Source organism: Notolepis coatsorum (assembly GCF_963971535.1).
Source record: "Notolepis coatsorum genome assembly, chromosome: 6".
In the NCBI taxonomy this organism is placed as follows: Eukaryota; Metazoa; Chordata; class Actinopteri; order Aulopiformes; family Paralepididae; genus Notolepis; species Notolepis coatsorum.
The window spans coordinates 152,762,712-152,782,889 of record NC_140170.1 but is presented as its reverse complement, the minus strand read 5'-3'; the positions used below and the strand labels follow the sequence as shown (position 1 = coordinate 152,782,889).

The 20,178-nt window shown below is 42.2% G+C and overlaps 1 protein-coding gene across 1 annotated transcript in view; it reads right to left on the bottom strand.

Annotated features, from left to right (window-relative positions):
- Positions 1-20,178, bottom strand: part of LOC311231219 (3'-5' exoribonuclease HELZ2-like) — a 99,168-nt gene continuing 78,990 nt past the window's right edge. Inside the window, exons 16-20 of the mRNA XM_084317762.1 lie at positions 19,336-19,482; positions 17,266-17,475; positions 6,248-6,404; positions 5,325-5,492; positions 1-3,458 (exon numbers count right to left, since the gene is read on the bottom strand). Of these exons, the coding sequence (XP_084173888.1) occupies positions 3,346-3,458; positions 5,325-5,492; positions 6,248-6,404; positions 17,266-17,475; positions 19,336-19,482 (795 nt within the window). The 3' untranslated portion in view covers positions 1-3,345. The remainder of the gene's footprint in view (positions 3,459-5,324; positions 5,493-6,247; positions 6,405-17,265; positions 17,476-19,335; positions 19,483-20,178) is intronic.

Genomic DNA, 20,178 nt, shown 5'->3' with positions numbered 1-20,178 from the left:
TTCCATAGACTCACAGATTTGATTTTATTTTATTAGGGATCCCCATTAGCTGGTGCGATAGCAACCAGCTAGTCTTCCTGGGGTCCACACACAAAAAAACATCACACAAAAAAAACAATCACTATTGCAAAAACAGAATATTAAAAGTCAGTACACACAATGCATAATGAAACTACTGTAACAATTAAGATAGCTAAAATTACATTAGTGTAAAACAAAAACAAAAAAACTATTTAAGATTATTTTTAAAAGTTAATCTACTGTAAATGCAGCAGAGGTTCCGAGGCAGGCCATTCCAAAGAGTTAATAAAAATAAAAGATCTCCCCAAAGCGCTGGTTCTAGGACCTGGCAATTCAAGCTGCCCACTACTGGAACCTCTAGTGCAGCGGTTCCCAAACTTTTTTGGCCGCGCACCCCCTGTCACCTGCCGACCTAGCTCGCGCACCCCCCAATGCAAACATAAAAAATAATAAATAAATAAGTCCCGAGACTCCGTGCTGCTGCTGACTTTAAATCAAATAGGTGTTTGTGGGCAGTCAGCCGACATTAATAAACAACAGTGTGTTATAATCACATTTTTATGAGCTAACGAATTCCGTTATATTGGACATTTGTATTAATTATATCAAGCGAATAACTGAGAAATTTGGCAGAGAGACGGCAACATTATCGTGAAATATAAACGTTGCGTGATGACTATTATATCTCCGCCTCCCAGTCCCAACGAAGCACATACCAATAGTATGCAACTGCAGAGCCGCAGAGCCAGCGGCGCTCTCATCCCGGTCTGGGGAAGCTCAGCAGAATTGCCAATGGCTGAATTGGAGTATTGCACTGTGCGTGCACAACTGTCTGCTCTGCGGCTGCATGCTTCTCGCAAATCTAGCTCTCGCTGCCAAACCAAATGAATCTCGACATCGCTTCACCAATAGTCGTTATCAGAACACTACACACATATCATAATTATAGAACACACATCGTTGTCATTATTACCCTGTTTTCTTGGTGGAGGGCCAGGCTGTTGTGACTGTGCTCCAGCTGTCATCATCACTCTCTGTCTCCACTCTAACGCTGCTCTCCGCTTCTCTCCAATTCCTCCTGTCCTCTTTCATTACTTTTATTGACTTTAGATTCACCTGACAGTTTCCCTGTTTTTAGCCAGCTCTGCAAGCTCTGCATGTTGTAAGTGCCACAATCCCGCGCTGGTCCCGCGCTTTTGGCAGGAAGTTATTAATGCACTGGCTCGCGCACTGGCTCGCGCTCGCTACTGTCATCGGCCCGCTGTTAAGCCCGCATATAGGAGACCTGAGGAGACAGACTCCAGGCAGAGCGGAGCGCATCAGCACAGACGAACCTCGCCCGAGACATTGTTTATTATTATTAAAACGTACGTTTTTTTATTAAAACGTTTCTTGAATTTCATGATTTACACAGTGAAAATCCCCATTTGAAATAATGTATATTAGTTATATATTTATTAGTAAAATAACGCCATTAGCCTTTTCATGTCACGCACCACCTAGAGGTAGCCCACAGTTTGGGAACCACTGCTTTAGTGTAATGCTCGTGCACAGTATTACTAAAAACAATCTGATTATGTATAAAAACAGGAGTTTTACTGCTCATGACCAACTTGAACAGCACAAGTATATTAAAAGACAATCTATTTTCAGCGTTAAGCCAAGAGAGGCGGGCATGCATACGGCTCACATTAGACCTTAGTGAGCAGCCCAGTCCCAACCGTGCTGCCCTGTTCTGGACCACCTGGAGCTTCCTGAGGTCACCACTGGCAGCAGATGACCACATCCCAGAGCAATAGTCAAGATGACATAAAACTAAACTTTGCACTATCTGACATAAAAGGGGGCGGGCAACAAAAGAAGCACATTTCCTGGAAATACCAATTATAGGAATTGTGTAAAGTTGCCCAAATAGTGAAAGGAATATCAATGTCCCCTTTAACACTTTCAGTGCCCATGACGTCATATGACGTTTTATCAGCCCAATGCCTGAATGCCCACGACGTGTATTAGCGTTTTATTTTTTTATTAGCAAATCTGATTTCATATTTCATCAACCGAGTCTCCCGTTGGTACAGCAGCTCCTCCAGCAGCTCAGAATGGAAAAAAAGCGCCCCCTATCATCTATCCCTGAGTAACTGCACGTCAGTCGCTTAGACTGACCTGGGATCAGTCGATATGTAGAGGCGGAGCCAGCTGGCTCTGTGAGCTGGCAAGCTGTCTGCTCAACATGGAAGTCATCGCGGGATGGGAATCAGCCTGGAATATATATTCACAGTAGCCAATCGATAGTAGACAGTAGTGATCGTTTTTTGGAACGGCGATCAGGAATTGGAATGATCTTTTTGGAGAACATCTGATCTGAGGTAAGGAATCTATTTTACCAGTCTTGGGATAATCAGAGTTGTATTCGCTGAGATATCGAGGGCTTTTCAAAATGCTATAAAACGAAAATGAACCGATAAAAAAACAATCCTCTTCGACAATGTTGACTGGAAAACGAGTCATTGATAAGCGACGGGCAGATTAGACACATAGCCATAATTTAAAACATAGATTAGGCGTTATTAACGCTAACATTGAAGTGGATGGTGGGCATTCAACCGGTAAAAGCTCTGAAAGTGTTAAGAAAGGACTCTATCAAACAGCCTGAGAGTGTGAAACTGAAGTTAAAAACCTTGTTCTAGTTATAGACAGTATATCTGTAAATACATGCATTCAGGATTCTCCGTTTGTTGATATTTACAAAACATTTCATCAGGAGGCAGACAAATGACAATGACAGTGTAAAGGATCATCAGTGCAGATGGTGTGGCGTCTTCATCCCCCTGAATGAACCCCTCTGAGAGAAACAATCATTCACAATGGAACATAAGAAAAGCACCAAAGCAACAAATGAAACAAAATGTGCAGGTGAGATAACAATGAAAAAAAAATCATGAAGGTATCTCATCTAATAAACAATACAAACAATGAATAGGTAAAAATAACATCACTATTTCAATGCTGTGTGTTTGCATGCCCATTAACGCATACATTTTTGGTCCTAACTAATCAACTAACTAACTACCTAACTAACTAATGAATTAACTAACTAACTAATTAACTAACAGAAGAACGATTGCTTTTAACAAAAATACCCACCGCCCAGGTGCTTGGTATAATTTCGACACTACGAAAGACCATTTCACAGTGGTAATTACAGTGTCAGTGGCGTTCAAATCAAGCACAAAACTGTCAAAATTGAAGACAGGAAGACGAGTTCCATCAAACCACAGTGAAATAGCAAATATATATCATTCTCTAACATCAACGGAGACGCGTTCACCAGACCCGCTGTACAGAAATCTTCTCAGCCTTGGTGACCGAGTTCTCCGCAGTGTAGTGCCTCAAGAGTTGTCTCCAAGCTGGACTGCAGCTCAATAACTCTTGGTTACCTTTTGACAGAAGAGGAGAGACATCAATGTACTATAACCGTAAAACGTAGACGGACAATTACTTGTGAAATGTAGAGGGACAATTACTTATGAAACTTAGGGGGGAAATTACTTGTGAAACGTAGAGGGAAAATTACTTGTGAAACGTAGAGAGAAAATTACTTGTGAAACGTAGAGAGAAAATTACTTGTGAAACGTAGAGGGAAAATTACTTGTGAAACGTAGAGAGAAAATTACTTGTGAAACGTAGAGGGAAAATTACTTATGAAACGTAGAGGGAAAATTACTTGTGAAACGTAGAGAGAAAATTACTTTTGAAACGTAGAGGGAAAATTACTTGTGAAACATAGAGAGAAAATTACTTGTGAAACGTAGAGGGAAAATTACTTGTGAAACGTATAACGTCACGGTGACCAATCGCAGCCACTCTTATTGTCTGGGACCAAATACGGCCACGCCCCACTCCCAGTAAAAAGTGGGAATCTCTAGAATGGGTTTGGGGGCGACGCTGTATACGGAAGTGGCTCTCAAGGTGACGATTAGACAACACTTTCTGTAGATGGCAGCATTGGTTTAAAATTTAAAGGTGAATGTTGAAAACTACAACAATGCATTTCCCAAGAGCGTTAGCACAGGTCGCAGGTCACTGGGATGTGTCTATATTCTTCGACGTGATCTGAACAGCGGTAAACTATTACTGCGACCTCGGTATAGCGACCGCGAATGGTAAACTAATTATCTTAACAAAAGTGCGCTGGTAGCGTTACATATGTTGTCTAAAGGGGGACATATGATACAATTTAAGATTCTAATGATAATCGGCATATAAAGGACAACATAAAGCATTGTTAATTTGTAAGAAACCTCAATGAAAACGGCGCAGGGTGCTATTGTTATGAAAATGTGATAGAATCCTATAAAAATGTGGACACATTTGGTCTACGTTCCGTTACAGGACAATCACTTGTGAAATGTAGAAGGACAATCACTTGTGAATCGTAGAAGGACAATCACTTGTGAAGCGTAGGACAATTACTTGTGAAACGTAGAAGGACAATCACTTGTTAAACGTACAGTAGAAGGACAATCACTTGTTAAACGTAGAAGGATCACTTTTTTGTATTTTTTTTTTATATTTTCCCCCCTCCTTTTTTCCGTTTTTCTCCCATCCCAATGTTAGTCGTTATGCCAATTCCCAATCCCCTTCCTGGTCGTTGCGTAAATGCGCACCTACCCCCTACCGTCGGTCTTGGAGGGCGGAGACTATCACATGCTTCCTCCGACACATGTGTAGCCAATCAACCGCTTCTTTTCACCTGGCAGCTCGGACTCTCACTGGGAGAGTGTAACGTGTGGAAGGATCACACTACCTCACCCAGATCCTTCCCTTGCTGTGCAGGCGCCCCGACCGATCTGTAGGAGTCGCTGTTTACAACGACCAGGACCCACCCTCACCGGGTTCCCACCCACTGACACTGCCAATTGTGTCAGCACGGATGGTCGAACAAGCCGGAGGTACCGCTGGCAGTTGGATTCGATCCCACTGTCTCTGCGGTGGTAGACAGGCGCTTAGTCCGCTGTGCTACCCGGCCGCCCGAAGGACAATCACTTGTGAAATGTAGAAGAACAAACATTTCTGAAACGTAGGGGGACAAACTTGGACATTTTCCTGATGTTTTATGCTCCTCTATTTTCTAAACCTCAGCATAAATGTAAAATGTGGAAATTAAAGGACAGGTTCACTTGTTTATTTTAACCCAGGCCATATTTAAACATTGTCTGGCATGATGTAAAAGGGCCGTACTATCATCGCTTATGAAGACTGAAACAAACTAACTAGCTATCTATAGTATAGTATCGTCTCACCAATGATGCACAGTCCCTCTTTGGCCCTCGTCATACCCACGTTCATCTGGTTGGGATCCCCCACAAAGCCCACATGTTTGGACAGCCAGGCTCTGTCTGGCTGTTTCTCGATCTCGTCACTGGGCAGAGAGCGCACAGTGGATATGATGACATAGCGCCATTCGCTTCCTAGAAGACAGAAAGGTGGTTGGTTATGTAGCTATGATAAGCCCACTGGGGGGTGGGGTCTGCTGATTGTTTTCTAGACTGGCTGGACTAGAAGCTCAGCTGTAGCACATCCTACCTCCTGGTCTGCAACATTGTTGCAAACCTTGCCCCAGTAGTCTAATATACTATTATATATAATAACACTCTTTATAAATTACCCAGTTTATGTTTTACGTTTAAAAAAACAGATGGCGCTGTTAAAAGATAATTTCTGTAACATTTCTTATGTATTTGCATTTGTTTTATGCTTATAGTGTTATTTCTTGTTTTGGGTGAAGGGGCTTTTATTTTGAAACTATTTCCTGCTACTTTTAGCTCCTGCCAGCCAGAGTAAAGAGGAGAAAGCACATGAAAGCACGTCATGAAAATGAAAGCATATAATGTAAATATTTAAGGTATTAGCAACCCCTGAAGAGGCACAAGGTTTGCACTGAATTAGGAAAATCCACTTTTAGCTTCTGTGCCCGACACGTGCAACGTTTTGCAAAGCACTTTAATTAAAACCCAATACTTTAGTATCCATTGGTCAGTTTAAATCTTTAATAGCCAACAATTTCAAGTCTACAGTTGTTTTAATTCATTTAAATTATTTAATTGACATCATTGTAAATGAGAGCTCTCAATGATCTTTCGAGATTGAATAAAGATTGAATGAATATGAATAGGGACAACAACAAGAAGTGCTAGCTAGAGCATGGTGGCAGGCAGGTGGTCACCTTGACTCTTGGTGATGGTGGTGGCTGTGATGTCCTGCATGTTGATCTTCTTCAGGCCAGCTCTAATATCTGATACCTGAGCGTTGTAGGGCGACAGGATCACAATGCTTTTCTGTTCCACCTTGGATATTTTAACCAGTGATTTAGCGAGTTTAATCTGTAAGGGGGAACAAAAGAGAAAAGAAGAAATTCAGGTTATCTCACTACAAATGAATGGGTCACATTTAGGCAAAATCTAATTATAATAAAAAATTATAATAAATAAATAATGAAAGGAATGAACCTCCTTATTGTCTTTTACTATTATGCACTTTACCACTATCTACACCAGGGGTTCTCAACCTTTCTGCTGCCAAGGCACCCCTGTGTTCAATAAAATATTCCAGGGCACCCCTACATACGATAAAGACTTTTCCGGTCCTGTCTTTTTTGCTACAATGATGACAAAAGTGCTTGCTTTCAAAATAATGTTTATTTAAGAAACCGGGAAACACATGTGTGTACTGTATATGCAGGCTATATAATGCATTATTAACAGGTGTTTCAGGTCTAAATGGCTTAGTACTGTTGACATTACACTGCTTGTAGTAGTAAATCAAATAGCATATTTCTTTAAATAAAATTACAGAAAATTATCACTAAAGTGCTATCTGCACTCTTTTCCATAAAAATTGCATATTTGGAATTGTGACCATTTCTCAAAAACTGAAAAATCATGTATTTTTTTTAAATACAGAAAAGGATCACTAAAGTGCTATCTGTTGCAGCTGCACTGTTCTCCATAAAAATAGCATATTTGGATAAGTGTGACCATTTCACAGAAAATGATCACCAAGTTACCATTTCTCAAAAAATATAAATAAATACAGAAAATAAGCACTCGTTCACTCAGTGGACATTTCTAGCTCAATGCGAGGTCTGCTGGCTAATAATACGGTCAATACGTGGGGAGATATTTGACAAGGCAACACGCATGTCATCCTCAAGGCTCAACTTGGCCCTATATTTTGTTTTCAGAGCTGTCATGGATGAAAAGCCAGCTTCACACAGATATGTGGTGCTGAATGGTATCAACACCTTAACTGCTGCATCATGAGAAACTCAGCACCACACTCTGAAATGAGCTCTCCAGGTGGATGTATCAGATGAGATTTCAACGAGTTCTTCCAAGAGTTTGGATGGAGATGTGTCAGGAAGCTTTGTCTCAATGTTGTCTGTAAAGGTTTTTTTTATCCAGAGTAACTTGGTGATCCTTTTCTGTGTTTTATTAAATAATGATTTTCAGATTTTGAGAAATGGTCAAACTTATCCAAATATGGTATTTGCATGGAAAACAGTGCAGCTGCAACAGATAGCACTTTAGTGATAATTTTCTGTAATCCAAAAAGAATAAAAAAAAATATATTTGTTTTAATCTCAAGGCACCCCTGTTGAGAACCGCTGATCTACACTACTATCTACTATGTCTATACTACTATCTAATATGCTACTATATCTATACTATCTACTATGTACTAATCTACCATGTCTATACTATCAATTATGTACTAAACTACTATGTCTATACTACTATACTATGCTATGTCAACACTACTATCTACTATGTACTAAGCTACTATATCTATACTACTATCAATTATGTACTAAGCTACTATGTCTATACTACTATCTACTATGTACTATGCTACTATGTCAATACTACTATCTACTATGCCTATACTACTATATACTATCTACTATGTCTATACTACTATCTACTATGTACTAAGCTACTATGTCTATACTACTACTTACTATGCTACTATGTCTATACTACTATCTACTATGTACTATGTCTATACTACTACATACTATGCTACTATGCTATGTCACATTTTGGCTAAATAAAATAATAATACAAAATAAATGACTTACTGTCTTTTACTATTATGCACTTTGCTACTAGCTACTATGCTACTATGTCTATACTACAAACTACTATGTCTATATACTACTATCTACTATACCTATACTACTACCTACTATGCTAAATATGTCTATACTACTATCTACTATGCTACTATCCCTATACTACTACCTACTATGCTACTATGTCTATACTACTATGTACTATGCTACTATGTCCATACTACTATTTGCTATGCTACTATACCTATACTCAAGTCAAGTCAAGTCAATAGTTTTATTTGTCACGGCATACAAGTATACAATGAAATGCGGGGGGGCTTGCCCGCAGCGATTGTGCATAATACAATAGTAATATATAATAATATAATAAGAATCCGACATTGTGCAATAATACAAGTAATCAAAGTAGGGCATATCGGTATATGTACATGAGTTATTTACAGAGCATGGTAGGACATTCTAGGTCCTGTGGTAGTGCAATACACTGTTAGCTACGGATGAGGCACTGGGTCTTTATGTACACTGCTATACAATGCTATATTATACAATCTCAAGTTATACTATTCTTAAAGTGACCTTTCCTTTTGTAAAGTGACCATAAGTGTGAGCGTGTGCAGCATGAGTGTGTGTGTGCTCATGTTAAAGTGGCTGCTAGTGTGTGAGAGTGTACAGTGTGTGTGTGTTGTGTGTGTGCTCATGTGTGCTTGTGTGTGGAGAGTTCAGTGTTCAAGGCTCTGATGGCCATACTACTACGCTAAATATGTATATACTACTATCTACTATGCTACTATACCTATACTACACTACCTACTATGCTAAATATGTATATACTACTATCTACTATGCTACTATACTTATACTTGTAACGTCTGGGCTTTCTCTCCCTATTCAGGATTGGAAGCTCTGCTGTCATCCTGGAATTCTCACTCTGTCTCTGTAATTATCTTGATTGTCGTCACCCGCTGTCTCTGTAATTACCCTAATTGTTGTCACCTGCCTGTGTTTGTGTCACTGGTTCTGATTGGGTCTGCTGGCTGTATTGAGGCCTTTATAGTAATACCTTGGCCCTCATTCATCAATGTGTGCGTAGAACATGTTCTATTTCCACACGTAAGCACGGAATGTAGAACTAGTGTACGCACAGGGAAGTCGGGATTCATCACACGTGCGTACGCAGGCTCTACGCACACCTGTCATGATGAATCCCACCTTGGCTCTGCGCCGCGGCTCGTGCACGCTTTCACGTATTTGCATACCAGAAACGCCCCGATTAACCATATACGGTAATGGAATACACCCATGAAATGTGGAAAAATGGACTAAGCCGAGGGAAGCGTGTCATGAGACAGGCTGACAGACGTGTACACTTACGGTGATGTCGGATATGATATCTATTAACCATTGCTGCCTGGGCAGCGCAAACACTAATAAATACCGCGCTGGAATATGACTGCCTTTTCCCGTGTTGTTTGATTAATACCCAGGGATTAAAGTTCTCCTCAATTTTATTCCAAATCGCGATGGATCTCCCGTCAATTTTCTACCTGCTGCATATGATTTCTAGAGGCATACTACAATCTATTTTGATGTCAGTATTGGGTAGCAATGAATCTCACTGCATGTATGATGTAGCCTGCCTTTCAATACATGAACTTGAATTCCATCATGTTTGTGTGCGGGACTCACAAGGCTGTTGTCACAATGGGTGGTACCGGTACAGACAGTAATAATAACAGTCCACACAATATCACGATCCATGCCATAGCCTATGTTCTATTAGGACATGATCTGTGACGACAAATGTTCTGATATCATACTCTGACAGCATGCCTATGATCAACAAAAACGCGAACTTGAATCCCATCATATACATAGTCTGTCCACTATCTGGTGTCATTGCAATGCGTTTTCTATTCTTTCTTATACAGTAAAAAGGGGGAAGAACACTATATTCATATGACTTGTATTCTGCTTACAGCTTCGAAATTCCACTTGTTTCGTTTAACGTAAAGCCTTTTAAATATAATCAAAACGTTCCCGTGTTTCTGCGGTCTGCGCAAAATAATAACGAGTTGAGCTTTATGATTTATGATGAATTGAAAATGGGGGACCCTGATGTAAACAATACGAAAGTCTTTCTCTGGTCTGCATCCCCAATTAACAATTGTATGTACTGAGCTGTACTGTACTGTACCCATTCTGCAATCTGTTAATAAACTTTTCAATCAATCAATCAATCAATCAAGCTACGCGGAGCGCAGTCAGTCAGTAGCCTACACCCCGTATATTCCGATAACGCTATATAAACCATGCTGCATTCATTCTGAGAGAAAGATCTATTATTCCAAATGCTATTTATAGGGTTTTGACCATAATTACACTACTGTTGCTATTTTACAATGAACTATAATGAACTACGGTTCGTACAGAACATGCCAGTGTTATTATGCACAGAAGCTCATTTCCTTGTTGTAATAATATATTCTACCACTGGGCGCCAGGTACGCCTGGTCTGACCTGTGCGTAGATGTAAGCACGGAGTCAAGTTCAAATCGAAATTGATGAATCCCACTCTTTGCTTAGAAATGATCGTACGCACAGGGTAAGCACAGATCTGTGCGTAGAACACGTTGATGAATGAGGGCCCTTGCCTCTCTCTTTCTGTCGGTTCTTCAGCAGTGTTACTGGGCACAGCCATCCATGGGCAGAAGTCGGATATCTCGCCCGTTATCATGATTTAAAGTTATCTTTGCTTAAGGTCGAGAAGTCGGATCTCTCACCGCCCTTTTCTCTCTTTGCTTCTTTAAGTTGTTTATCTAAGTATCTTTCCTTGTATTACTATTACCTGCTTTACCTTGTAAAGTAATATTATCGCTCAAAGTGGTTCTGATAATAAAATAACACGTATTCGAGAAGAGCAGCACCCTCTCCGTCTCCATTCTTTCGTGCCACACTTGAACTCAATATTCTTACCTGGATTCCTAACAATACTACTACCTACTATGCTAAATATGTCTATATACTACTATGTACTATGCTTCTATACCTATACTACTACTACCTACTATGCTAATATGTCTATACTACTATGCAGGGCTTGACATTAACACCTGCTAAATGCGGGTAGAATTCGGCAGTGGCGTGTAACTCTGTCACTCTTACCAGCCACTTTGGTGGGTGACCTTTTGGTAGCATTTTCTATGAAAAAAAATCATTGTAGTTTACAAAAGGCATCTGAAATAATTACATCAATTCGAGGTGATACAACATGATACTACAACTCCCATGAGCACTGGGTGTGCACAATGTGCTCATTCCATTGGCCCATCCACTTCGCCCTCTCGCATGTTGCCTCTGTATGTGAAAGCTGAACGAATGCTGCTAACATTAACTAGCTAACATTAGCTAGCAAGACAGTTCGCTACAATGTGGCGACATATTGTGGGTGTAAAAAGACCGGGTGAAGCAATCAATCAACAAACAAAAAAGAGAAATGAGAATGAGATCGAGACAGAAAAAACTAACAAAGTACAAGAGGAGGCGAATAAAAATAACCGGTTATGAAAAGTGGTGGTCAGGTCATGAGTGGCTAGGCCCAGGGTATGATCCAACGAAGAAGCTCATGTTCTGCATTGATTGTCGGATTTATGGCACTGATACTGTAAGTCCAAAAGCATGTCATTTGTTATTGGCACAACCAATTTAAAATGAGAAACTATAAAGGATCATGAGGTATCAAATGGCCACATGCATAGTCTAGCTACCAAGTGGGCGAAGACCGGTCTGTTAGAGCAGGGGTTCCCAAACTTTTCAGGCCGCGACCCAAAAATAACGGGGTCAGAGAGCCGCGACCCCCACTATTATAGGAGATTATTATTATATATATTTTTTTTTTTAAATAAATGGAAATGTATGGTTGAAACATGCACACGTTCAAACGCACACACACTAATAAGCATTGGAGGCTTTTAACCAGGGCCGGACTGGGGAAATCATTCAGGCCAGGAAATATAGTGCAAAATAAAGCCCCAGTCAGGCCACTTTTTAAGCAGGGGGTCTGGGGGTCCCCCACCAGGACATTTCTTGTTACAAAGACTTAATTTCCTGCATTCTGGTGCAGGCATTTCTTTATTTGTACCCTTTAAATGCCAGTGTTTGTGATGGCATCACAAATTATTGTTAAAAAACAGGCTAGCATATGTATGATTAGCAACAACACTGATTTTGATGGATTTTCAGTTTTTTTGTAATGTCAGATTGAAAATAATACAATCTTTTATTCAACTTCAGCCCTGATCATAACACCACATATACATTTTATAATTCTAACCCTTTAAATGCCAGTGTGTGTGATGGCATATATTTGCAATATATCAAATGCAAAGTAGATTTTTCTGGGGGGGATTATTACAGGCTAGCATGTGTCAATAATTAGCAACAACAGTTTTTTGTAAGGGTCCCGCCTCCACCAATCACATGCGGCTCCTTTTGTGTGTGTGAGAGCAAGAGAGAGAGAGAGAGAGAGAGATAGTTCTCCAACTTGTGTGAGTTGCAGTGATCTCCACCTAGGTTATCTAACTATTGCACTGCTGCAACTAGAAACACTGTCCTGGCCTGCTTCTAAGTTCAGTGGCCTGACTGCAAAAAAAGAATCCCAAAAAAAACATAAATTTTTTGGGATTTTTTTATTTCTTTTTTTAATCATCTGGCGACCCTTCCGCGGCGGCTCGCGACCCTCCTGTGGGTCGCGACCCCGACTTTGGGAACCCCTGTGTTAGAGGAGAGTGTTGCGGTGAAATCCCTGGTCTCAGTGAAATCGGCTCAGTTGGACAAGATGAAGCTGCTCCGTAACGTCCATGCAATCGGGAAGAAAGGCAGACCCTTCACCGACTATTTGTGGATGTGCGAGTAAGTATTAAACAAACTAACATGTATTATGTAACATGTATTATTAAACTAATATTACAGTGTTTGTTAGCTAGCTAGCCACATTCATTTAACATTAAGAAGCGTTCACATGACCATTTTAATAATCGCATTATTACCATTGTTGGGTTATGATCGGCGTATAGTGTGTGTAGCCGGTGTGACCTTAACTGCGTTGTGTTTTGTCGATTCGACCCCTGTGGGAGTTGAACCCTGATCTCCTGCGTTGCGGGCGGCATCACAGACCACTATACCAAGAGGTGAATCCACCTCTTGCTACTGGGTCTGGATGCCTCTGGGGAGTGAGTTTACTTGCAGTACCGCTTAACGTCCACAGCCACTTCACTTACTGTACCTCGTGACTGTGGATAGACTGCGGTACCTCCGTTACATGTGCATGTAAACGAGTGCAGGGATTTTTGGTTGGTGAAAATGCTGAGTGGCTATAATTTGGAAAACCACTAGCCACAGTGGCTGGTGAGCCAAAAAGTTAATATATGCACTCAAGAGTATAGCACTCAAGTTCTATTATGATGATGGCGCTGCTCCGACCGGCTGCCTCTCTGTTCGCTCCGTCGAGACTGTGTTTACTTTTGTTAATATTTATAGTTTTTAGAGTTTTGTTCGTACCAACTGTTGGTGCATTTAATGTATATGACCGTCAGTCACTCATAGACATTGGATTACGGGAAACTTACCAACTGGATTACTCACTGGATCAGCTTTCCGAACCGCATCAATGGCCTGAAGAAATTCTCCGGAGATCAGGACCAGATCCTTTGTTCCTAGACCCCAGGAACAGAGGAACCAGACGGCGAGGGAAGAGGGCTGGGATCCGTAACAGGCTGAGATCCAGACGCCACCGCACACCACTGCCCAGTATATTACTAGCCAATGTACAATCAATTGACAATAAACTGGATGACATCCGAGCAAGGATTCAATATCAAAGAGACGTTAGGGACTGCAACGTCCTCTGCTTCACCGAGACGTGGTTGACGCCGGACGTCCCAGACCACGCAATTCAACCGGCTGATCACTTCTTTATCCACCGCAAGGACAGATCAGCAGAGTCCGGTAAACAACGTGGAGGAGGTATTGCCTTCATGTTTAACAAAAATTGGAGTGACCCAACTAACGTGAAGGAATTATCCAACCACTGCTCCCCAGAACTGGAATATATAACCATCAAGTGTCGTCCTTTCTTCCTCCTGAGGGAGTTAACGGCGATCGTCCTGGTCGGAGTGTATATTCCACCGCAAGCCAGCAACAAGGTTGCGCTCTCCAGACTACACGACGAGGTAAATAGAATCCAAGAGGCGAATGTTAACGCCGCCATTTTAGTTCTGGGAGATTTCAATAGCGCCAATCTGAGAAAGGTATTGCCTGACTTCTATCAGCATGTGACTTGCAACACCAGAGGCGGTAACATCCTAGATCACTGTTACACGCAATTTAAAGGTGGCTACAAGGCTCATTCTGATAGTGGCTTCGGTAAGTCAGATCACGCATCCATTTTTCTTTCACCAAAGTACAGACAGAGAATTAAAAGTACTCCCGTAGTCTCGCGAGAGGTGCAGAAATGGGATGTGACGTCAGAGGATACGATCCGGTCAGTGTTTCACAACACAGACTGGAATGTGTTCCGCGACACAGATAACATTAATGCCTACACGGAGACAGTGCTGGACTATGTTTGTACTAGGGTGAATGAAACAATCCCCACTACCAAAATGAAAGTTTACCCAAATCAAAAACCCTGGGTAGACAAATCCGTCCGTGAAGCTCTGAGAGAGCGCACCAAAGCATACAACGACGGCCTAGAGGCAGGCAACATGAATGACCACAAGGTGGCGCGATACAACGTAAGGAGGACAGTGTCAGAGGCCAAACGACGCTACAGGGATAAAATTGAACTCCAGTTTGAACAAGCTGACTCTAGAGCTATGTGGCAGGGGCTCAAAACGATGACAGACTACAAAGGCGCCTCCCTCAAACTGAACAGTGACATCTCCTTAGCAAATGACCTCAATACCTTCTATGCGAGGTTTGATGCTGGTAATAACAACACCAGCTCACAAGCCTCGGCAATGGGGGGGGGGGGGGTCGGCTGCTGATGGAGGCGCAGTGTTCAGGGTAACAGAGCATGAGGTGAGGCGGACCTTTAAAAAAGTGAATATCAGGAAGGCAGCAGGTCCAGACGGCATCCCCGGCCGCGTCCTAAAAGTCTGTGCCGACCAACTGGCCCCAGTATTCACTGACATATTTAACCTGTCCTTAGAACAGGCTGTCATCCCCACCTGCCTGAACTATTATCCCTGTACCCAAAAAATCCAAGCCTGCTTGCCTCAACGACTACCGCCCTGTAGCTCTCACCTCCATAGCCATGAAGTGCTTCGAGAAGCTAGTAAAGGGCTACATCTGCTCCTCCCTCCCCATCAACATGGACCCCCTGCAATTTGCATACCGCCCCAACAGGTCCACGGAGGACGCCATATCCCATGTGCTGCACACAGCAGCATCACACCTGGACAAGAGGCAGGGGAACTATGTGAGAATGCTATTCATCGACTACAGCTCGGCATTCAATACCATAGTCCCCTCCATACTCATAGCCAAGCTCAGGGACCTGGGCTTGGGCTATGACCTCTGCCAGTGGGTCTTGGACTTCCTGACTGGCAGACCCCAGGTGGTGAGAGCAGGCAACTGCACCTCCTCATCCATCACCCTCAACATAGGGGCCCCCCAGGGCTGTGTTCTGAGTCCCCTCCTCTACTCCCTGTACACACACGACTGTGTGGCTCAGCGGAGTAGCAATACAATCGTCAAATTTGCTGACGACACAGTGGTGGTGGGCCTGATCTCTGCCAACGACGAGAGGGCCTACCTGGAAGAGGTCAAGGTCCTGGCGGGATGGTGCCAGGAAAACAGCCTCTCCCTGAACGTCAGCAAAACAAAGGAGATGATTGTGGACTTCAGGAGGTCGGGGGTCAAGGACTACAGCCCCCTCAGCATCGACGGGGCACCGGTTGAGAGAGTCAACAGCTTTAAGTACCTCGGAGCCTACATATCCGAGGACTTGACATGGACCACACACATTAACAGTGTTGTGAAGAAGGCACGACAACGCCTCTACTTCCTCAGGCGCCTAAGGAAGTTCCAAGTCAGCCAGAAGATCCTTAAGAACTTCTACTCATGTACAATAGAGAGCATCTTGACCGGCAACATCACCTCCTGGTTTGGGAATAGCACTGCACAAGACCAAAGCAGACTACAAAGAGTGACACGTTCAGCCGAACGCACAATTGGAGGGGGGCTCCCCACCCTCCAGAACATTTACTACAAGCGTTGCAAGGGCAAGGCTAAGAGAATCATTAAAGACTCCAGTCACCCGAACAACTGCCTCTTTGAACTGCTGCGGTCAGGCAAGCGATACAGGAGTCTCAAGGCGAGCACAGAAAGACTCAGAAGAAGCTTCTATCCCCAGGCCATCAGGCTGTTAAACGAACAATGAATGAACACTACACAACAACAACCACCAAACGCACATAGCACACACATCCACACGCACACACTCACTTTAAACAAACACACTGTAGCACCCACTCCACACACTTATAGCACACACCCACTTTAAACAAACACACTGTAGCACCCACTCCCCACACTTTATATTTATGGATGAAGGATTGCACTACAACTCGTACACCTTACTGTAAATTGTACCTAAAATTGTACCTCATCCCATTTCTGCTTTGCACTAGATAGTACTGTACATTAGTACACTGCATAGTATTGTGTATTGTATATTATATGGTAACTCAGAACATTGTACATATGTCTATACCGAACACTGTGACCTCATTTTCTTCTTCTAAATTCATGCTATATTATGTTATTATGTTATTTGATACTATCTTGTCTAGCACAGTCTCTGGAGTGTAACAGTAAGAAGCATTTTGTATGAAAGTATTCTGTACTTCTGTATGACAACTATTAAAGAACTTGAACTTGAAGTTCGGCACTACTAGATGAACGATACCACTTGCCCTTAGCCGCCAGAGGCGTGCCCCTCCGGCTGACTTGTTGTCCACAATTTGTACAGTAAGTGGCTTTTGGATAAAAGCGTCAGATAAATAACTAAATGTAAAATAAATCGGTGAATAGAATGCTTGGTATTGTACCACTATGTCTCTCTCTGCGTTGTTTGCCTTGGAGTTCTCGTTGCCCTTCCCAGTGCTCACAACCAGGCTGAGCTCCTCTCCGCTGACGTCCCCGAACACCGTTTGACTTGGCTTGCGGTCAGCAAGGAGGACACTGTTTGGACGCTCCACCGCGGTCTCCAGGAGCCCCTCATAATATGCCAGGGATGGGAACTTGCATATATTGTAATGCTATAAAAAAAAGGCACATAAAAATAGACAATATATTGAATCTACCGGTATTTATTCAGCTGAAAATACAAAACAATAATCATAAAATACACTGTTAAATGTCCACTGACAAAACATTGGACAATTACAAGGTTATAAGATAGAGCAAACCCATGTACATGTATATACTGACAGTGCAAGTAAAAATTATCGGCACAAGGTGCCAATTTATATTATTATTTTTTTTACTTTGTCTTTTTCCCCCTTTCTTTTTCCGTTTTTCTCCCATCCCAATGTTAGTCGTTATGCCAATTCCCAATCCCCTACCTGGTCGTTGCGTGCTATGCCCCCTACCGTCGGTCTGGGAGGGCGGAGACTATCACATGCTTCCTCCGACACATGTGTAGCCAATCCCCACTTCTTTTCACCTGGCAGCGCGGACTCTCACTGGGGGAGTGTAACGTGTGGAGGACACTACCTCCCCCAGGATCCGACCTCGCTGTGCAGGATATAATATGAAATTGGGATGGGAGAAAAATAGAAAAATGGGGAGAAAAAGTGGATAAAAAAAAAGAATGTGCGCCTGTCTGAAGCTGCGTGTCTCACTCGGAACATGGGACGTGGTCAGTCAGCTGATGGCTATGTATAGTTTTTCTCTATTGGCAAGTATTTCATACCACACTATGTCAACATATCTGAACTATCCCTTTAACTACTCTACAACAGAGTAACAATAGCTGTATGTATGCATGAGAGGTCAATACAGATCCATTCAAATGAAAGACATCAGTAAAGGCTCTAAACTAGAGCATTTATGAGGAATAAACCACAGATCTACACGGGTCATACTTGAAATTTTTGTCAAATTGACAAGTAGCACATTTAAGAGGACCATCTTTAGCTTTAGCAACAAAAGGTGTCAACAGTTGTGACAACCAGTCGTTATGCCAATTCCCTCCTGGTCGTTCCGCTACTCTACTGTCTGTCTGGGGAGGGTATAGACTACCACGTGTCTCCTCTGTTGGTCTGGGGAGGGTGTAGACTACCACATGCCTCATCTGTCTGTCTGGGGAGGGTGTAGACTACCACATGTCTCCCCTGTCGGTCTGGGGAGGGTGTAGACTACCACATGTCTCCTCTGATACACGTGGAGTCACCTGCCACTTCCTTTCACCTGACAGCGAGGAGTTTCTCTGGGAGAGCGTAACGCGTGCTGAGGTTCACAGATCCCCTCCCCAGTAAGAGTTGCTGCAACGACCAGGCTTCCCACCTTTCGAACACGGCTAACTGTGTTTGTAGGGACGACTGACCAAGCCGGAGGTACCGCTGCCGGGAATTGAACCTGCATGTGCTAAGAATAAAGCACATTATCTGTGTTGTTTATTTAAACTGTAGATGAAAACTATTTTATTGCACTGCACTATTGCATTATTTTACTGTGTATTCTATTTTACTAACTTTTTTTATTGCACTGCACTATTGCACTATTTTATTCTTTATTCCATTCACTATTTTATTACTGTCTATTTAAAAATTGCCATAGAAGCAAACCGTAAACAAAGAGGCCTATTATGATGTTAGATCCTAATATGAAATGTGATTTAATGCTCTATGCCTTATCTTGACCTTGTCTATTTTGCTGCTGTCTATTTTATGCTCTGTACTGCATTGCTCTTGATCTGCCAATTTGATGCCTGTCTTTTTTTTTTTTTTTTTTATACTGCTGTGAAGCACTTTGAGCTGCAATTCTTGTAAGAAAGGTACTATACAAATAAAGTTTATCATTATTATTAATTATTATTATTTCCTTTGTTTTGGTTCATCTTTACTGAGGGGACGCCATTACATCCTGGCAGTCGATGTACATTTTAATGCACTTACCATCCTATACTGCTTGTTCAACCTCACAGCCCTTTGCTTGTAGAGTATGAAGTAGCGCTCGAACAGAGACTTGGACATCCCCAGCCGTCTGACGCTTGGATTCTTGACGATGGGGCGGAGCTGTTTGTGGTCACCGAGCAAAACTATCTGAGGAGGGTAAAGATGATGTTATTCATCACAATTCACTTTAATTTGAGCATGACAAAAGGACAATACCACACTGCCCCTTTTCCACGCAAATGACAGCAGGCTGACACTGAGATTAAAGGAACACACCGACATCATGGGAAATGCATCTTCTCCAGAGTCAGACAAGAAGATAGAGACCAATTTCCTCTGTGCGTTCAGTAGAAAGCTATCCGGCTGCAAGCTATGAATGGAAACACCTCTCCTGGAGTTTTAAGCTAGGCTAGTGGTCCGTATCCGATTCCATTCATTTGTGCTAAGCTAGGCTAGCTTGCAGCCGGGTAGCTCTCTACTGAACACACGGAGAGGAAATTGGTATGTACGTTACAGTGAGCAACCAAAACGCCTAATAATGATTGCGTGAATTTTGATTGATTAGGTGGATTTTATAGTTAAAGTTAGAATCTGTAATACCGCCAAACAATGACCTCTAGTCAAATGAGCCCCACTTGGTATTGCACTTTGCTAAAACATTTTGTATTGGTGTGATTGGGTTGGAGTTTAATAACTTATTATCCTATGCATTTCTCCAAACCTCTCTTGACAGAGCTGAGGTATGACCAGTAGTGGTGTACTGGTACCGAACCGTTCAGTACGGGACTTTCGGTTCAGTGCCCGCTGTGTACCGAACAAATACAACGTTACTTTAACTACTAA